The sequence below is a fragment of the Oncorhynchus keta genome, chromosome 21 (genome assembly GCF_023373465.1).
Source record: "Oncorhynchus keta strain PuntledgeMale-10-30-2019 chromosome 21, Oket_V2, whole genome shotgun sequence".
Classification (NCBI taxonomy): domain Eukaryota; kingdom Metazoa; phylum Chordata; class Actinopteri; order Salmoniformes; family Salmonidae; genus Oncorhynchus; species Oncorhynchus keta.
Genome location: NC_068441.1, coordinates 18,668,773 through 18,688,430, shown reverse-complemented (window position 1 = coordinate 18,688,430; position 19,658 = coordinate 18,668,773). Strand labels below are relative to the sequence as shown.

Sequence of the window (19,658 nt, the reverse complement as noted above, 5' to 3'; positions counted from 1 at the left end):
GTGGGAGAACATGCACAATTGGTGGCTGACTAAATACTTTTTTGCCCCACTGTATATATAAACTGAAATATCACATTTACATAAGTATTCAGACCATTTACTCAGTACTTTGTTGAAGCACCTTTGGCAGCGATTGCAGTCTTGATTCTTCTTGGGTATGACACTACAAGCCTGGCACACCTGTTTTTGGAGAGTTTCTCCCAGGTTGGGAGGTATTTTCAGGTCTCTCCAGAGATGTTCGGTTGGGTTCAGGTCTGGCCTCTGGCTGGGCCACTCAAGGACATTCAGAGAATTGTCCTGAAGCCACTCCTGCATTGTCTTGGCTGTGTACTTTGGGTCATTGTGCTGTTGGAAGGTGAACCTTCGCCCTAGTCTGAGGTCGTGAGCGCTCTGGAACAGGTTTACATCAAGGATCTCTGTGTACTTTGCTCTGTTCACCTTTCCTTCGATCCTGACTAGTGTCCAAGTCCCTGCCGCTGAAATACATCCCCACAGCAAGATGCTGCCACCACCAGTCTTCAACCTCGGGATGGTGCCAGGTTTCCTCCAGACATGACACTTGGCATTCAAGCCAAAGAGTTCAATCTTGGTTTCATCAAACCAGAGAATTTTGTTTCTCATGGTTTGAATGTCCTTTAGGTGCCTTTTGGCAAAGTCCAAGCTGGCTGTCATATGCCTTCTACTGAGGAGTGGCTTCCGTTTCGCCACTCTACCATAAAGGCCTGATTGGAGATGGTTGTCCTTCTGGAAGATTCCTCTATCTCTACAGAGGAGCTCTGTCAGAGTGACCATATGGTACTTGGTCACGTCCCTGACCAAGGCCCTTCTCCCCCGATTGCCCAATTTGCCAGGCGGCCAGCTCTAGGAAGAGTCTTGGTGGTTCCAAACTTCTTCCATTTAAGAATGATGGAGCCACTGTGTTCTTGGGACATTCAATTCAGCAGAAATGTTTTTGTACCCTTCCACCGATCTGTGCCACGACACAATCCTGTCTCGGAGCTCTATGGACAATTCCTTTGACATCGTGGCTTGGTTTTTGCTCTGACATGTACTGCCAACTTTGGGACCTTATATATACAGATGTGTTCCTTTCCAAATCATGTCCAATCATTTGGATTTACCACAGGTGGACTCCGATTAAGTTGTCGAAATATCTTAAGGATGATCAATGGAAACAGGATGCAACTGAGCTCAAATTTTGAGTCTCATAGCAAAGGGTCTGAATACTAACATAAATAAACTGTCTGTTTTTAATTTTTAATACATTTGCCAAAAATTCTAAAAACCTGTTTTCACTTTGTCATTATGGGGTGTAGATTGATGAGGAAAACATTTATTTAATCCATTTTAGAATAAGACTGTAACATAACAAAATGTGGAAAAAGTCAAGGGGCCTGAATGCACTGTATATGGTGTGTGTATATTTTGCTTTGCGTAGGGTCAGAGCAAGATAGAGTCAGCGCAGATAGTTTGGGTACTATTATTGACTATTGAGAAGTTTGACTATTTAGCAGTTCTGGGGGTAGAAGCTGTCTTGGAGCCTGTTGGTCTGAGAGTAAATGCTTCGGTACCGTTTGCCGGACACACGTGGGAAGATGCATCCAGCTTATCCAGTGGTGAATGGGAATGTATAGATAGACATTTCTATGGGTCTCTCATTGATAATGAACCTTGGAAGCACCTAGTGTCTGTGTGGCCCCTCTTGACTAGCCTGGCTAAATGGAGGATAAGTGGATTGCAAGCCAATGTTTGTGCTATGGAGACGGGGAACCCCTCCTCCCTACTCAGTGTCCCTCTGGGAGTGGTCGGCTGCAGGGCTAGTCTAGTGTTGGCTGGCTGATTGACTCTGATACATGTGCTGCATATTTCATGCCCTCCAGTCTGTGTTTGTGTGTGAGGAGGCACCGTGGGAGTGTCTCTTTATAGTGATGTACTGTCTACTGTCTAAGGCAGTCTCCCTGGCCCTGCTGTCTCTCTTACTCCTCTGTGACCCACTATGGCAGCATTGAAGTCTGGAGCACCGTTATACACTGTTGTCAGCATGCTTATATGTATACAACAATATTGATACAATACAATTGACAGAGAAGTAGCAGCCCACTAGGTTAAGGTTTGAGCCGTGCCTGGCCAACAGGATATAAGGTAAAAGGGGGAGGATGGTAAAGTGATGACTAACAGAAGCCCCATGAAATCTGTATGTGTTACAATAAGAGTCAAAGTTGTGAATACGTGTATCATGTGGTTCTGAAGGCCATGTTTGTGTTTGTGTGTGTCTAGATGAGGATGAGGATGGTCAACGTAACACTGTCCCGCTCACACCTCTGGACAGCTTTTTCACTGACAACGACTCCCTCAAACAACAGAAGAAGAAGAAACCCAAAAAGATGAAGGAGGGCAAGATGCCCAAAGTCAAGAAGAGGAAAAAGGAGGTAAACTCTTATCAGATTACAATCATGTCATGCAGAATAACACAGAACCTCTAAAAAGCTACAGTAGATTTTGTGCCGTATACTGTAGTCCTTGAGCAGCCATTTATATTGGCTGGGATTGAACTCCGATTTCTTTACTGGGGTACAATATTTGGTTTCTTGGACTATTCTCTAATTTCAAGGAGAAACAGTAGTATCTTTGGCTTAGGGGCACTTGGCACCAGTGCCAGCGTGAGTGCCAGTGTAAGCTGTGGGCTTTGAGTGCTAGTGTAGATTGTGGATCAGGAGAAGCGCCTGTCCCTGTGGCAGTCAAAATGGGCGGTCGGTCAGGAGTGCTAGAGCGTGTGCCAGTAGGTTCCAACAACAACATTGTGACAGAGCTATTCTGACAGCAGAACTCTACCAGGCATTAGTTCCTGGCATTCAGAAAACAAGCTTTAAACAGCAGCACTGAGCTGAGGCTCTCCACATACCACACCACCACCATATATCAAAACAGACAACAAACCACTCCTGCATTTTATTTGTTTCCACGACTGCTCCTTAGATTCTTGGCTATTTGAGGTTAACCACAAGTGTGCCTTGAAAGACATCATAGTGAAGTCAGGGGAAAATGTTTGGTGCAACACAGTAACAGTGAGCCGGAGTAAAGTGTTTGGTGTAAAACATCCCTCTGCCATTTGAGGGCCTTGCTCTTTATACAGTTTGTGTTGGCTTTGCGGTGCCTGTTTCTCATTTGTGTGTCCCCTGCTTGTGTTCGCGGTTGATCAGTGTTCTGAACTGTGGCGGTGACAGAGCAGGGATGTCCCTGTCCAGGGCTGCCAGCTGCACTGTGAGGAGCTCTGGTGGCCAGTCTGTCACCGGCCCTTTGGCTGGCCACGATAAACACTGAGCATTGGACCCCGCTGTGCTAATGAGGGGTCTCCCTGTCTCTTTCCTCTTTCTCACACACTCTCTCTTTCTCTCCATACCGCTCTCTTTCCATGCTCAGTTCACAAGCTCTGCTAGACAATACACTGTACGTGTTTATCAGGCAGCACTCTCTGTTAAGGGAAACCACAACTAGCTGTTATTCACTTACAATCTCTCCCCAAAGTCTACTGTCAGACATAGGCCACGGATCAATGGAGGTTACAGCCCTGTCAGTGGGCCTCTCTCCCCCAGGTCAGTCTCAGAGCTGAGAAAACAAGCAGAGCTCAGACTCCCTCTAGCAGGGCCCAAGCACACACCACAGGAGAGCTGTTAGCACTGATGACTGGCTAGATCAGTTTTAAGGAGAGAAATCCCTTTAGGGGGACTGCGAGTTGATAGACAGCAGTGTGTCCCCCTGTTGCACTGTACAATTGTACGCAGTTGGGTGTTTATGGTATCATTAGGATGTGAAGTTTGTGTATTCAATCTGACATTCATTTCTTAAATAATGGTTGCACATTATACAATTAGTATGTACTAATTTAATTTAGTACTAAAACTAGATGCTGAACAGAAATGAAGTTGAACCAAAGGGAAGTCGTTATATATAGGAATAAACCATTTGGTTATGCTTTAGGACTTTATTTATTTTTCATGATCTCCCAGGAGAGTCCTCCTCTTTCTTTCCACGCTGGTCTTATGTATCCTGTGATGTGTTTGTGTACCATTGAACCCTGTGTGTGCCGTCAGTGGTTGGGTTAAGTCACTTCTCTGCAGTTTCTCTCTCTAGATTAACGGAGGTTCTGCTTCTCTGCTTCTACTACTTCCACCACCCCTCCACCCTTTTTCATTTGGACCTCCCTCCAAACTCATTCTCTCTCCTTCTCTGTATGCATAAATGAGATTTGTCTAGACAGGCGCTGGAACACAGGCTCTGCAACCACAGGCCTCTGCATAACAAGCTCGTTATGCAAACGTGTCTGATTGGATGGCACTGTTTCATTGGCTGCTGCTGCTATAGAGTGAGGGTAAGAGAGAGAGAGGGTAAGAGAGAGAGAGAGCTCCAGACTCTGCACGGGTTGGTCGCCATGGCAACACAGACGGGCTGGCGGTGGGGTTGGCGGGCGCTGCGGCAACGTGAGCCTTTCCCCTGCGCCACAGAGCGAGACGCCTGCGAGTCTCTCTATGGATCCACACAGGCCTACTGTGCAACAGGCAACAAGCTGCACACAGCTTTCATGCACACACACACACACACACACACACACACACACACACACACACACACACACACACACACACACACACACACACACACACACACACACACACACACACAAGCCAATGCCAGTGCTCACTCATACACTTTATCTATAAACGTTAATTTGTGTAGCCTTCCAGATGTTGCCATAGCGAGGCCATGGAGACAATACCTGCCCTAGTCTTATTGACTGTGGCTGGGAGGGGGAGATGTGATGTCTATGATGCTGTGTTGTTGCAGTTCTCTGTGTAAGCAGCAGCCAGTTTAGAGGTGAACAAACCTCTGATCATTCAATAAGATATTCAATTGATGAAATGTTACTGACCACCTCGATTCCGTCTTATATAGCAACATTTGAAATGGTGTTTCTTACATTGGATAAAAGTAGAGACTCAGCTACAAAATGGTGTATAATACACTGCAGTTGAGGAACACTGGGAAAGTAATTCTGCTTTGAAAGTTGATACATTTGTAACCACACTTTTTAGAAAATGGCCCTACTGGAGAGCTCTTCTTTGTCTACCTACACCAATTCAGCATCATTCACACTCTCTTAAGCATTAGCCCCACCCATCTCTTTACAGATTTACATATGGGGCAATGTGATAAACATACTAAGGTATTGTAGTAAACAACCAAAGATTTCAAGACTACAGTGGAAAGTAGTAGCCTAAAATAAGGCAAAACTCAAGGTAAAAATTTGGGGTTGACCGATTATGATTTTTCAACGCCGATACCGATACAGATGATTGGACGACCAAAAAAAGCAGATACCGATCAATTGGCTGATTTTTATATATATATATTTGTAATAATGACAATTGCAACAATACTGAATGAACAATGAACACTTTTATTTTAACTAAATATTATACATAAATAACATCTATTTAGTCTCCAATAAATAATGAAACATGTTCAATTTGGTTTAAATAATGCAAAAACACAGTGTTGGAGAAGAAAGTAAAAGTGCAATATGTGCCATGTAAGAAAGCTAACGTTTAAGTTCCTGACAACATATGAAAGCTGGTGGTTCAATATTCCCAGTTCTTCAATATTCCCAGATAAGAAGTTTTAGGTTGTAGTTATTATAGGAATTATGACGCGTCGACTATTTCTCTCTATACCATTTGTATTTCATATACCTTTGACTATTGGATGTTCTTATAGGCACTTTAGTATTGCCAGCCTAATCTCGGGAGTTGATAGGCTTGAAGTCATAAACAGCGCTGTGCTGTGCTTCAAGCATTGCTAAGAGCTGCTGGCAAACGCAGTAAAGTGCTGTTTGAATGAATGCTTACGAGCCTGCTGCTGCCTACCACCGCTCAGTCAGACTGCGCTCTATCAAATATCAAATCATAGACTTAATTATAATATAATAAACACAGAAATACAATCCTTTGGTCATTAATATTGTCAAATCCGGAAACTATAATTTAGAAAACAAAACATTTATTCCTTCAGTGAAATACGGAACCGTTCTGTATTTTATCGAACGGGTGGCAACCCTAAGTCTAAATATTGCTGTTACATTGCACAGCCTTCAATGTTATGTCATAATTATGTAAAATTCTGGCAAATTAATTATGGTCACACAGTTCCGCAACGAGCCAGGCGGCCCAAACTGTTGCATATACCCTGACTCTGCTTGCACTGAACGCAAGACAATTTACACAATTTCCCTAGTTAATATTGCCTGCTAACATTAATTTATTTTAACTAAATATGCAGGTTTAAAATATATACTTCTGTGTATTGATTTTAAGAAAGGCATTGATATTTATGGTTTGGTACATTTGTGCAACGATTGTGCTTTTTACGCGAAAGCGCTTGTGTTACATCATCACCCATTTGGCGAAGTTGAAGTAGGCTGTGATTCGATGATAAATTAACAGGCACCGCATTGATTATATGCAACGCAGGACAAGCTAGTTAACCTAGTAATATCATCAACCATGTGTAGTTAACTAGTGATTATGTTAAGATTGATTGTTTTTTTATAAGATAAATTTAATGCTTGCGAACAATTTACCTTGACTCCTTGCATCCAACAGGTTCTTTTGATTCTACACTCGTGTAACAGGTGGTCAGCCTGCCATGCAGTTTCCTCGTGGATTGCAATATAATTGGCCATAATCGGCGTCCAAAAAGGCAGATTACCGATAGTTATGAAAACTTGAAATCAGCCTTAATTTATTTGCCTTGCCGATTAATCGGTCGACCTCTAGTAAAAATACAATTTATCTAGTTCTAGGCCTATATCCCAATCTAACTTTGGTGCAGGTCATGTTTTTCTTCACTTTACTGTCTCTGGTAAACACGTGTGTAAATAATGGGTCATGCGAACAAAATGCTATACCTACCCCCAGCCACATCTAGCTAAGTGGATGGGTCCTTATTGTCTAGACATGTATGCATGTTCATGAAATACAATAGATGGCCATAATCACCCCCAGACACACCTGGCTAACTTGATGGATCATGTAATCATCTGGCGAAGTGAAGTCTTTTGTTTTGGCATGTAGCTAGTTAGCTAGCTAAACAATGAACTATAATCCCAACCCTTACCGTACACATGAATTATCATAGCTAGCCACCATGCATGAAATGCTGTTGTGTGAATATCCAGGTAGCTAAAGCTAACCAACTAACTTCAATGTTAGCTACTGTAGCTAGCTAACATTAGGCTATATATAGCAATGCAAATAGCTTTCTGAGATACAGATAATATTACTACACAGATCATACACGTAACGTTAGCAAGTGAACCAGAAAGCTGACGTTCGCTAGCTAATGAACAGTATGCTTTAACTTGCAATGAAAACGACTTTCTGACCAAATTAGAAACTTATAATATCTTAATATTTTGCTAGACTCTTACCCGTATACATGGTTCCAGTCTGCTTCACGGAAGACTGGAACCACTTTAACTAAGTAAGAGCTGTGTCGTTTCCGTTTTGTTTTGGAGCTACAGCTTGTTTGGCCCATTGTGTCAAGTCACTCTGGTTTTCACTGACCCTGTGCATAAAGCAGTCCATCACAACATTTCCCCACGGATCTTTGTCAATAGCGCCTGCTAAATTCAGGGGATCATTGTTGTTGAGAGCAGTAGCAACACTTTTGCATTTCTCCATGGCCAACATTATATTTTTCAAAAAATCCACAGTAGGCAAGTCAGTTAAGAACAAATTCTTAATTTCAATGATGGCCTAGGAACAGTGGGTTTACTGCCGTGTTCAGAACGACATATTTTTAATCTTACAACCTTTCGGTTACTAGTCCAATGCTCTAACTAATAGGCTACCTGCCGCCCCACACTGAGAAGCTCATGTTATAGGCAGACGTGGGCTACGTGGCAGACCAATTCGAACTCATCTCCCGGCATGTCCAGCCTATCCATTATCTCAGCCAATTGTGGCTAGTTCCCACTAGGTTCCTGGCTTTTTCCATGGCTATACCAACTAGGCTTGTAATTGAACCGTTTCATTAATATTTACAGATGGCATACACCTTTGTTATAAAGGCACATGAAAGTTCACATGTTCCAGAAGGCATTCCTGCCAAAAAAGCATTCTGATAAAAAATAAATGTTTACGTTCAAATGCCTCTCCTGTGAAGTAGTGATGTGCGACATATGCCTAGCTTCCTGAAACGGTTACAAATGGTCATCATTATCCAGATGGTATGGGGGACTATCTTTCCTCTTGAAGTACAGACTGACATATGCCTAGCTTCCTGAAACGGTTACAAATGGTCATCATTATCCAGATGGTATGGGGGACTATCTTTCCTCTTGAAGTACAGACTGACATATGCTTAGCTTCCTGAAACGGTTACAAATGGTCATCATTATCCAGATGGTATGGGGGACTATCTTTCCTCTTGAAGTACAGACTGACATATGCCTAGCTTCCTGAAACGGTTACAAATGGTCATCATTATCCAGATGGTATGGGGGACTATCTTTCCTCTTGAAGTACAGACTGACATATGCCTAGCTTCCTGAAACGGTTACAAATGGTCATCATTATCCAGATGGTATGGGGGACTATCTTTCCTCTTGAAGTACAGACTGACATATGCCTAGCTTCCTGAAACGGTTACAAATGGTCATCATTATCCAGATGGTATGGGGACTATCTTTCCTCTTGAAGTACAGACTGACATATGCCTAGCTTCCTGAAACGGTTACAAATGGTCATCATTATCCAGATGGTATGGGGACTATCTTTCCTCTTGAAGTACAGACTGACATATGCCTAGCTTCCTGAAACGGTTACAAATGGTCATCATTATCCAGATGGTATGGGGGACTATCTTTCCTCTTGAAGTACAGACTGACATATGACTAGCTTCCTGAAACGGTTACAAATGGTCATCATTATCCAGATGGTATGGGGGACTATCTTTCCTCTTGAAGTACAGACTCTGTATGTTAGTGTTATTTGCTGACTCATTGTCTGTGCATCAAATGTCTCCTGAATGATTGACAGGCAGAGAGGGTGAAATTATAAGTGAAAGTAATGATAGTGTTGAGACGATAAACAATGTTGTATCTGTGTGTGTGACAGGGAGGAGGAGGTGGGGGAGTAGGAGGTGGTGGCAGTGACTTGAAGGAGCAGATCCCCGAGCGGGAGGATGACCGTCCACTGCAGGGTCCAGAGATTGGCTCAGAGAGCGAGAGCAGCACCTACGCCCCTACAACAAAGAAGAAGAAGAAACCTAAGGATAAGAAAGAGAAGAAACCCAAACGGAAGAAGAGAGAAGAGGAGGAGGAGGATGACGATGATGATGATGATGATGATGACGAAGATGATGAAAATAATAAGGTACAGTAAAAGTGCCTTGTTAAAACATCTCTGTCTAGTTTGATATGTATTTGATATTATTTGGGGCCTTTGTGGATTTATAGACTGAACTCTTACTTCAGTGTTGTTGTGCCCCAGGAGCCCAAGTCGTCCAGTCAGCTGATGCAGGAGTGGGGTCTGGAGGATGTGCAGTATGGCTTCACAGAGGAGGACTATACAACCCTCACCAACTACAAGGCCTTCAGCCAGTTCCTCAGGTACTATACATGTAGGATCATCATTTACTGCCTTTCTTGTCTATGGATGGCTGTCATGGCTGTGTAGCTTAGTTGTAGTTTGATATAAACTGTATAGAGATACTGGAGCAGTGTGGTGAACACTGGACTGTTTGTTAGAGAGAGAGAGAGAGAGAGATGTTGTGGCTGTGTGTGACAGCCTGGAAGCTCAGAGTCTGAATGCATTGACCGAGTATCTCAGAGAGACCAATGTGCCGAACCACAAGACATTGGTTGACAAATCACAATCAAAGTACTCACACAACACAGAGGGGACGTCACACAGATGGGTCACCACTAGTTCTGGTGATTGTTACAGTATATAATTAACTAAGAAAATAACAAGATAGTAAGATTACAGTGTTCTTTCTCTTTCCCTGACTTTCCTCAGGCCACTTATTGCCAAGAAGAACCCTAAGATCCCCATGTCAAAGATGATGACAGTGTTAGGGGCCAAGTGGCGAGAGTTCAGCGCTAACAACCCCTTCAAAGGCACCTCTGCAACTGCTGTGGCTGCTGCGGTGGCTGCTGCCGTGGAAACGGTCACCGTTGCCTCACCCACCTCTGTCAAAGAGATCACTACACTGTCAAGCTCTCAGCCTGGGCAAATCAGAAAAGCCAAAACCAAAGAGGGAAAGGGTAAGGGCTGTCATTAAATAATCTGTATATCAGTATGTATTGAAATGTACTAATAAAGTACCCTCAATACCTCTCTGGCCTGTGCTGGATGTTGTTGTCCTATAGGGCCTGGGGTTCGACGGAAAACAAAGACTGTAAAGGAGGTAAAGAAGAAAAGTAAAGGGAGGAAGACCAAATCAAAGAAGAAAGCATCCTCGGTAAGGTTTGGTGCGGCACGTCTTATTTCTTACCTTCAGTCACATAACTATGACTTGAGAAGATACAGTAGATTGTTCTTCCCACACTCAGGTATGGATGAGGTACAGTGTGTGTGCTTATTGTCTTAGTTAAACAGCCAACACATTTTGGGGTTTTATGTCCAAACTTGTGTGTGAACATTATTGGCTCTCATTGCTGATTGACTGTGTGGTTGTGAATGACTCGTGTCTGTTGGCAGAGTGAGGAGGACTTTGGGCTGGAGGAGTCGGACTTTGATGATGTCAGCATCCATAGTGCCTCGGTGCGCTCTGATACCTCAGGGAATGCCAAGAAGAAAGCCCGGAAGGGTCGGAAAAAAAGGAAAAGTATGCGATGTCTGTTATCTACACTAACCAGTTCCACTAGTTTATACTGTATATCTTCCTACCTTTTCATAACCCTCATAACCTAATGACTGTTACTGCTGTGTGTGTGAAGACACAGACTACATTAACTTTTATCTGTGTTTCCTGTCTTGTGTTCAGGAGAGGATGGGGATGGCTATGAGACAGACCACCAGGACTACTGTGAGGTGTGCCAGCAGGGAGGGGAGATCATCCTGTGTGACACCTGTCCCAAAGCCTATCACCTGGTGTGTCTGGACCCTGAGCTGGAGAAAGCTCCCGAAGGCAAGTGGAGCTGCCCCCACTGTGTGAGTAGTACACCTTAACCTGGACTATCACTAAACACAACAGAAGTACATCATCCCTATCAAATTGTTGAAAAATATACATGATCACTATCCCTCATCTGTGCATTCAGGAGAAGGAGGGCATCCAGTGGGAGGCCAAAGATGATGACGATGAGGAAGAGGAGGTTGCGGTTGAGGAAGAGGACGACCACCTGGAGTTCTGCAGAGTGTGTAAAGACGGAGGGGAGCTGCTGTGCTGTGACACCTGCCCCTCCTCCTACCATATCCACTGCCTCAACCCTCCACTGCCTGAGATACCCAATGGGGAGTGGCTGTGCCCACGCTGCATGGTGAGTGACAAGTTCTCCCACCAGTCAGTGTGATGATCCAGTTGATGAACCATGTTATTTGTGAGAATGCACTTGGCTCTCCATTATTAAAATAGACTGCTGGAAACAAAATGAAAATGTCATTCTCTGTGCAGGCTCCCAAGAGAGAACAGAGAGATAATACCATGCTGTCTCACACAACTCTCTTTTCCCCTCTAGTGCCCACCTCCAAAGGGGAAGGTACAGAGAATTCTCCACTGGATTTGGGGGGACCCCCCCTTACCAACTGAAGTGCCCCCTGGCCCCGATGGAGAGACTGTGGACCCGCTGGTAAAACCCCCCCTGAAAGGCCACCCGGAGAGGGAGCTGTTTGTCAAGTGGGCTGGTCTCTCCTACTGGCACTGCTCCTGGGTCAGTGAACTGCAGGTGAGACACACATTTGTCTGTTTGACTGCTGCTGAGAGGTTTGCCAGTGTTTGAAAGTCAGCCATGGTCAAATATACTGGCTTACTCTCACTTTAAAAATCTAGCTTGCAGAAGTTACAAGACTCTACATTTGCTACAGCATATTGTCACAAATACGACAAGAATTTTCTGCAGCATCGTTGGTTAAGCCATGGTCTTGTCTGTGGTGTGTGCAGTTGGAGCTGTACCACGCGGTGATGTACCGTAACTACCAGAGGAAGAACGACATGGACGAGCCCCCTCCGTACGACTACGGCTCTGGGGAGGAGGAGCTGAACAACGAGAAGAGGAAGAGTAAAGACCCAGAGTACGCTGCCATGGAGGAGAGATTCTACCGCTACGGCATCAAGCCAGAGTGGATGGTCATCCACAGGATCCTCAACCACAGGTGCCCACCCCAGACACACACACCTTCCTCTCCCTGTCGGGACATTCTCTTCCCCAGACTCACGCTCAGCACTTGATATACAGTGGAATAAACTAGAGACAGGAATCTCAACCATACATTTTTGTCCCAGGTTTGAAATATGTAATTGCAACCTTTCCTTTTGTATTCTGAAGCTCCCAGAGTTGTGATTGTCATTGTTCCTTGCGTTCTCTACAGTTATGATAAGGATGGGGATGTGCACTACCTGATCAAGTGGAGAGACCTGCCCTATGACCAGTGCACCTGGGAGGTAGATGACTTTGACGTCCCTGAGTATCACAACGCCAAACACTCCTACTGGGACCACAGGTCAGCTCAGAACTCACACTTTTCTCTCTCTCTCTCAGTTCAATTCAAGGGGCTTTATTGGCATGGGAAACATATGTTAACATTTCCAAAGCAAGTGAAGTAGATAATATACAAAAGTGAAATAAACAACAAAAATGAACAGTAAACATTACACTAACATAAGTCTCTCTCTCTTTCACTGTATCTCTCTTTCTCTCTCTCTTACGCATGCACATACAGACAAACATATTTCACACGATTTCACAACCTGAATAGACTGTTTGTTGACGTCTCCTGTGATTTGACAGGGAGCAGATGATTGGTGACGACCAGCGCCCTTTAGTGGTGAGAAAGGGAAAGAAGGGCAAAGAGGAGGAGAAGAGGAGGGAGAGAGAAATCCCTCCTAACGCTCCAATCATAGATGTGAGTGGGAATCATTACTAGGGACTAAAACATACTGTACTATTGGCTTAACAATAAGCTGATACACCTTTGGTTATTCTCTCTCTGTCTCTAGCCTACCATCAAGTTTGAACATCAACCGTGGTACATCAATGCCACTGGGGGAACCCTACACCCGTACCAGCTGGAGGGGTTGAACTGGCTGCGGTTCTCTTGGGCACAGGGCACAGACACTATCCTGGCAGACGAGATGGGCCTGGGCAAGACTGTCCAGACCATCGTGTTCCTCTACTCACTCTACAAGGAGGTGGGTGAGGAGGACAGGCTCATACAGAACAGGGGTCTATTTGTTTATGAAATGTTCCATGACATTATTAAGTAAATACAATACACAATAGAATCAGTAGTGATGAAAGTAATGCAATATCTGTTGTGTATATCATCAAACAGTGTCCTTAGTCATGACTGAAACACGGCTGAAACATGTCCTCCCCTCTCAGGGTCACTCCAAAGGGCCATACCTGGTCAGTGCCCCCCTGTCCACCATCATCAACTGGGAGAGGGAGTTTGAGATGTGGGCCCCAGACTTCTACGTGGTGACCTACACTGGGGACAAAGAAAGCCGGGCGGTCATCCGGGAGAACGAGTTCACCTTCGAGGACAGTGCGGTCAAAACAGGCCGCAAGGTCTTCCGTATGAAGGTATCCCCATAAAATAAAAATGTATTGAATCTCAGTAAACATCGACAAGCATGTCATTTACAGGCCAAAGGAGAGTGGTGGTCATATATAGACTCTCTGTTTTGGTCTTGACAGAAAGACACGGCCATCAAGTTCCATGTGTTGCTGACGTCATATGAGCTAATCACCATCGATCAGACCATTCTGGGCTCCATTAACTGGGCCTGTCTAGTGGTGGACGAGGCCCACAGACTGAAGAACAACCAGTCAAAGGTAACCCACCTCAAAGTAAACCAATGCATTCAACAAATGGATGTAATTGTTGTTGTTTTTGTCACTGGTGAATGGTAAATTGGCTAATAGTGTTTCTTAAGGTCCAAATTCTGATTTCTTTACAATCTATGATCAGTATCTTATCTATCTCCTCTCTTCCAACATCATCAACCTTGTATAGCATTATGACTCAACTCTATTTGTGGCTTGGTTGAGTGTCTAATGTCGCTGTCACTGTTCCACAGTTTTTCAGAATTCTCAATGGGTATAAGATCTACTATAAGCTGCTACTGACTGGCACTCCTCTGCAGAACAACCTGGAGGAGCTGTTTCACCTGCTCAATTTCCTCACCCCAGAGAGATTCAAGTAAGAGCTGTGCTGTACTTCCTCCTGTGGCCATCCATTAGCCTGGCAGCCTGCCTCTTGGTCCTCTTACCTGCTGCAGTAGCAGAGAGTAAAGACCTAATGCTGAGGGAGATTCAATTGTTACCACAGTGTTCTCCTTTCAAATCCCTGCATACTAAGGCTTACAGTACAGCCTAAAGCCATGGCGGACACTTAAGCGTCAGTTGCTCCTCTTAACATCGACTGGAACAAATGGGGATTTGTGCCGTCTTTAAATGGTGTCTATAAACGGTTTTGCTGTGTCTGTGCTCGCTCTGTGTGCAGTAACCTGGAGGGGTTCCTGGAGGAGTTTGCAGACATCTCCAAGGAGGACCAGATCAAGAAGCTGCATGACCTGCTGGGCCCACACATGTTGAGGAGACTGAAGGCTGATGTCTTCAAGAACATGCCTTCCAAGACAGAGCTCATCGTACGAGTGGAGCTCAGCCCCATGCAGAAGTTAGTTAGTCCTCTTCTAGTACTTTTCTGTTGAACCTCCCCATTGTTGTATGAAACCCCTTCAAAGTGGTTCCCCCAGGCCTAATCCCGCCTTTCATGTTTGACCTCTGACCCACAGGAAGTACTACAAGTTTATCCTGACGCGGAACTTTGAGGCGCTCAACTCCAAGGGCGGGGGCAACCAGGTGTCCCTGCTCAACATCATGATGGACCTGAAGAAGTGCTGCAACCACCCCTATCTGTTCCCCGTGGCAGCCGTGGTGAGGGAGGGAGGAGAGATGGGATCCCTCCGGGTAGAGGGAGGGAGGAGGGAGGGGAGGGGAGGAGACAGGGCAGAGGGGGTAGACCATACTAAGGCCTGCGGGGAGGGACTGATGTGCGGGGAGGGACTGATGTTTCGGAGGAATTGTATTTCTAAATGTGTGTATCATTGGAGGCTGCTGAGGGGAGGACGGTTCATAATAATGGCTGGAATGGAGTGAATGGAATGGTATCAAACACATTGGTTTCCATGTGGTTGATACCATTCCATTGACTCCATTCCAGCCATTATTATGAACCGTCCTCCCCTCAGCAGCCTCCACTGGTGTGTATTGTAGAAGTTGATAGGCTGCCAACATGCAGGTATGTTTGTTTATCAGTGAGAGTTGACTGTCTGTGTGTGAGGGGCTGTGGCCTCTTGTTGGGTTATTTGCTCATTGTGTATACGCAGGAGGCACCAGTGTTACCCAATGGCTCTTATGATGGGAACCAGCTGGTCAAGTCCTCAGGCAAACTCACCCTGCTCCAGAAGATGCTGAAGAAACTCAAAGATGAAGGACACAGAGTTCTCATCTTCTCCCAGATGACTAAGATGCTGGATCTGCTTGAGGACTTTCTGGAATACGAGGGCTACAAATACGAACGCATTGATGGAGGCATCACAGGGGGACTACGACAGGAGGCTATCGACCGCTTCAACGGTGAGTTACGCTGCTGTTCTGTCTTTCTCCAGCAGGGAGCAGCACAAACAGCACTCACACTCGCGTACTCACCCATTGACTATGTGCCTTGATTCTTACTGCAGCACCGGGTGCTCAGCAGTTCTGCTTCCTCCTCTCCACCCGAGCTGGAGGCTTGGGCATCAACCTGGCCACGGCAGACACCGTCATCATCTACGACTCAGACTGGAACCCTCACAACGATATCCAGGTACTGTGGGACATGGTACCGACTAACACAGGCATACTGTACATACAGTATACTGTCTTCTGAATGCATTATAACCCTCACAGTGTTATCTCGTTCTATTTGTCTTCCTCCTTGACTCCCTGTTATGTTTCTTTATTTCTAACTCTGTAACTGTCTCTGCTGCTCTCGCTTTCCCTCCCTCCATCTCTCTGCTGCAGGCATTCAGCAGGGCCCACCGTATAGGTCAGAATAAGAAGGTGATGATCTATCGCTTTGTGACGCGAGCTAGCGTGGAGGAGCGCATCACCCAGGTGGCCAAGAGGAAGATGATGCTGACCCACCTGGTGGTGAGGCCTGGCCTGGGCTCCAAGACCGGTTCCATGTCCAAACAGGAGCTGGACGACATCCTCAAGTTCGGCACCGAGGAGCTCTTCAAGGACGAGATGGAGGCAGCTGCACGGGCCATGGGTTCGCATCAAAAACTCTGTAAGAATAATGGTACGCACACTGACTACACTGTGTCACAATATAAAGCAATCAAGCTTCTAAACGTGCCTCTATTTTCAAGCAAGCTGCTATAGTTATGAACACACAGCCAAAGAAAGGTATAGTGTGCCACTCGTGTTACCAGAGGTATAACTAGAGCAGTGGGCTTCAAAGTTGGGGTCGCGGAGGAACTGCAGTGGGGTCGACAAATAAATAACTGAGTAGGGATTATTGTATGGGATCAATATACAATTTACCCCATGGGTTTAGCATTTCTGTTTGAAAAGTCAGACCTGTTTTGCTAGGAACATATAGTCGTTTTGAACTGAACATTAAACCAATTTGCATTCTTCTAATATTGTCTCTAGATTTGACATGAATGTAAAGTAAACCAGCCTGTATCCCTCTGATATATTGTGATACTCCAGGGGACATAAAGGATGGAGATGAGGGCAGTGTCATTCACTATGATGACAATGCCATCTCCAAGCTGCTGGACCGTAGCCAGAATGCCACGGAGGACACTGAGATCCAGAACATGAACGAATACCTCAGCTCCTTCAAGGTGGCCCAGTATGTTGTCAAAGACGAGGACGCAGAGGTGAGGACACACACTAACACACTCAGTCAGCATGGGTGTTGCTATGTCTAGGATTGGCTCTATTATATATTCTCAAGTGTGTATGTGTGAGTATTTTAGCAGTCTCTTCATTGTATTCTCATTGATTACCAGTGTTTATTCAGTAGTAGCTAACCATTTAGTTTACCCTGGAGTATCCTTGTTCAGTATTCTTACGTTGTGTGCATGCGTGTGTGTCCAGGAGGAGCCCCAGCGGGAGATCATTAAGCAGGAGGAGAATGTGGATCCAGACTACTGGGAGAAGCTGCTGAGGCACCACTATGAGCAGCAGCAGGAGGACCTGGCCCGCAACCTGGGCAAAGGCAAACGCATCCGCAAGCAGGTCAACTACAACGACACGTCTCAGGAGGACCAAGGTTTGCCTCATACTGTACTGTACACTCTGGCCTGCTATTCTCTTCTTCTTTAAAGGGATACTTCAGGATTTTGGCAATGAAGTCCTTTATCTACTTCCCCAGAGTCAGATGAACTCGTGGATACCATTGTCATGTCTCTAGCGTTAGTGCAATTGCTAACTCAATGACTGGACGTATTAACTGCTAGCATGTTAGTAGATACCATAGACTTTTAGTTATTGTGTTAATGCTAGTTAGCATTGGCTCATGAAACTACCTCTAACTTACTTCATACTGGATGCAGAGTATAAAAAATGGATCCATGAGTTCATCTGACTCTGGGGAAGTAGAAAAAGGGCTGCATTGCCAAAATCCTGAAGTATCCCTTTACTGTAACAGTAATGCTATGCTTATTGGTCCCCCTCCTTTTAGAAAACATTTGAGTGAACTTAGCATCACTCTAGAACAGTGGTATTCAAACTTTTTCAGTGGGAACCCCATTTGTTTTGGCCAAAATTTCTGGGGACCCCATTTTTTTCCCAAGAATTTTGCGTGACCCCACCCCAAATCTAATGACACAACCTTACAATCGGTAAATTTATATTCTTACATCAACAAATAACCTTCAATTCATCACATTTTCATCTTGAAAAGAAACCAATAAATACATTTACTCAATAAAATGGTATTTTTCAAATGATCTTTCTCAAAAAGTTTTGCATATGGGTCCCGTACAATAATATGTAATATGTACTTTTTCATTTATTAATTTGTCGACCCCACTGCAGTTCCCCCGCGACCCCAACTTTGAAGCCCACTGCTCTAGTTATACCTCTGGTAACACGAGTGGCACACTATACCTTTCTTTGGCTGTGTGTCCATAACTATAGCAGCTTGCTTGAAAATAGTAGCACATTTGAAGCTTGATTGCTTTATATTGCTTATAGCGTTACAGTATGCAAGTTGTGTAGAGTTCCTTTTATAACACTACCCCCCATAGCTCAACAACAGGCATTTGAGACTGAAAGGGAAACATTTAAACCCATCTAAAGCAAATGCACACTCAGAGACATGTTGATGAAGTACACAGTCCACCAGTGTAGTGGCTGGGAGGACAGAACAGACAGAGGCTCTGCTGCTAGTCAGTAGTAGTTTTTGAAAGAATGCCTGCCCCCCAGTGGTGTAGTGGAGTAGTGTCAGTGTGCATGCCCACTGTTGCGGTCTGCGGTGCTAGCCCCCCTCCCCTCCTCCCCCAGTAGGCCCCTACACAAGTGAATGCACTGTGCTGTTTCTCTCTGATCTGATCTGTGGCTCAGAGTGGCAGGATGATCTTTCAGACAATCATTCCGAGTACTCCGTGGGGTCCGAGGACGAGGACGAAGATTTCGAGGAGAGGCCGGAAGGTGGGTGTCAATGAGACCTGCGTAATCACTACGTTATAGATAACTAACTCTCAGTGCCTGCTCTGTCCTGTGTAGATGGGCCTGGAACCTATCATTGATAAGATGTTGCTGAGGCACCTGGCTGATGGTGGTGGGGGGGGTGTTTCTCTGTAGGTGGGCGCAGGCATTCTCGCAGGCAGCTGAAGAGTGACAGGGACAAACCTCTGCCACCCCTGCTGGCACGCGTAGGGGGCAACATCGAGGTAAGGAAGAAAGCACTCTGGTTTTAATGTAGTAGACAACATGTGTATGCACATTGATTTGACCAATGGGTATAATGCCCTGTGCCAGGTGCTGGGGTTCAACGCCCGTCAGCGGAAGGCCTTCCTCAACGCTATCATGCGCTGGGGCATGCCTCCTCAGGACGCCTTCAACTCTCACTGGCTGGTCAGAGACCTGAGAGGGAAAAGTGAGAAAGAGTTCAGGTATTTAAAGCTCCTCCTGTACTGTATTTTAACTGGGGTTCTGCTGCAGTCTACTGTTCACTCCCATACGAAATGCAAGACAATGTTAGTTCAAGTATTAAAAAAAATATATATATATCTTTTTCTAGTTAGTTACTTTTTTTCTTCCTTTTTTTCTCCCCAATTTCGTGGTATCCAATTGGTAGTTACAGTCTTGTCTCATTGCTGCAACTCCCATACGGGCTCGGGAGAGGCGAAGGCCGAGAGCCGCGCGTCCTCCG

At 45.1% G+C, this 19,658-nt stretch overlaps 1 protein-coding gene across 5 annotated transcripts in view; it reads left to right on the top strand.

Annotated features, from left to right (window-relative positions):
* LOC118400214 (chromodomain-helicase-DNA-binding protein 5-like) overlaps positions 1-19,658 on the top strand; it is a 39,122-nt gene that overhangs the window by 10,462 nt on the left and 9,002 nt on the right. For 2 of the 5 annotated variants that reach the window (XM_035796851.2, XM_052473407.1), the window contains exons 2-27: positions 2,278-2,429; positions 9,174-9,431; positions 9,549-9,667; positions 10,077-10,324; positions 10,430-10,521; positions 10,761-10,887; positions 11,047-11,213; positions 11,324-11,542; positions 11,741-11,947; positions 12,163-12,374; positions 12,591-12,722; positions 13,010-13,124; positions 13,219-13,410; positions 13,604-13,804; positions 13,919-14,056; positions 14,302-14,423; positions 14,727-14,900; positions 15,019-15,160; positions 15,613-15,862; positions 15,967-16,091; positions 16,289-16,568; positions 16,985-17,157; positions 17,378-17,552; positions 18,869-18,934; positions 19,088-19,176; positions 19,265-19,398. In XM_035796851.2, coding sequence (XP_035652744.2) covers positions 2,278-2,429; positions 9,174-9,431; positions 9,549-9,667; positions 10,077-10,324; positions 10,430-10,521; positions 10,761-10,887; positions 11,047-11,213; positions 11,324-11,542; positions 11,741-11,947; positions 12,163-12,374; positions 12,591-12,722; positions 13,010-13,124; positions 13,219-13,410; positions 13,604-13,804; positions 13,919-14,056; positions 14,302-14,423; positions 14,727-14,900; positions 15,019-15,160; positions 15,613-15,862; positions 15,967-16,091; positions 16,289-16,568; positions 16,985-17,157; positions 17,378-17,552; positions 18,869-18,934; positions 19,088-19,176; positions 19,265-19,398 — 4,309 coding nt within the window. Of the gene's footprint in view, positions 1-2,277; positions 2,430-9,173; positions 9,432-9,548; positions 9,668-10,076; positions 10,325-10,429; positions 10,522-10,760; positions 10,888-11,046; positions 11,214-11,323; positions 11,543-11,740; positions 11,948-12,162; positions 12,375-12,590; positions 12,723-13,009; positions 13,125-13,218; positions 13,411-13,603; positions 13,805-13,918; positions 14,057-14,301; positions 14,424-14,726; positions 14,901-15,018; positions 15,161-15,612; positions 15,863-15,966; positions 16,092-16,288; positions 16,569-16,984; positions 17,158-17,377; positions 17,553-18,847; positions 18,935-19,087; positions 19,177-19,264; positions 19,399-19,658 lie in introns of all 5 variants that reach the window. The other 3 variants (XM_035796849.2, XM_035796852.2, XM_035796850.2) reach the window with 2 other exon arrangements.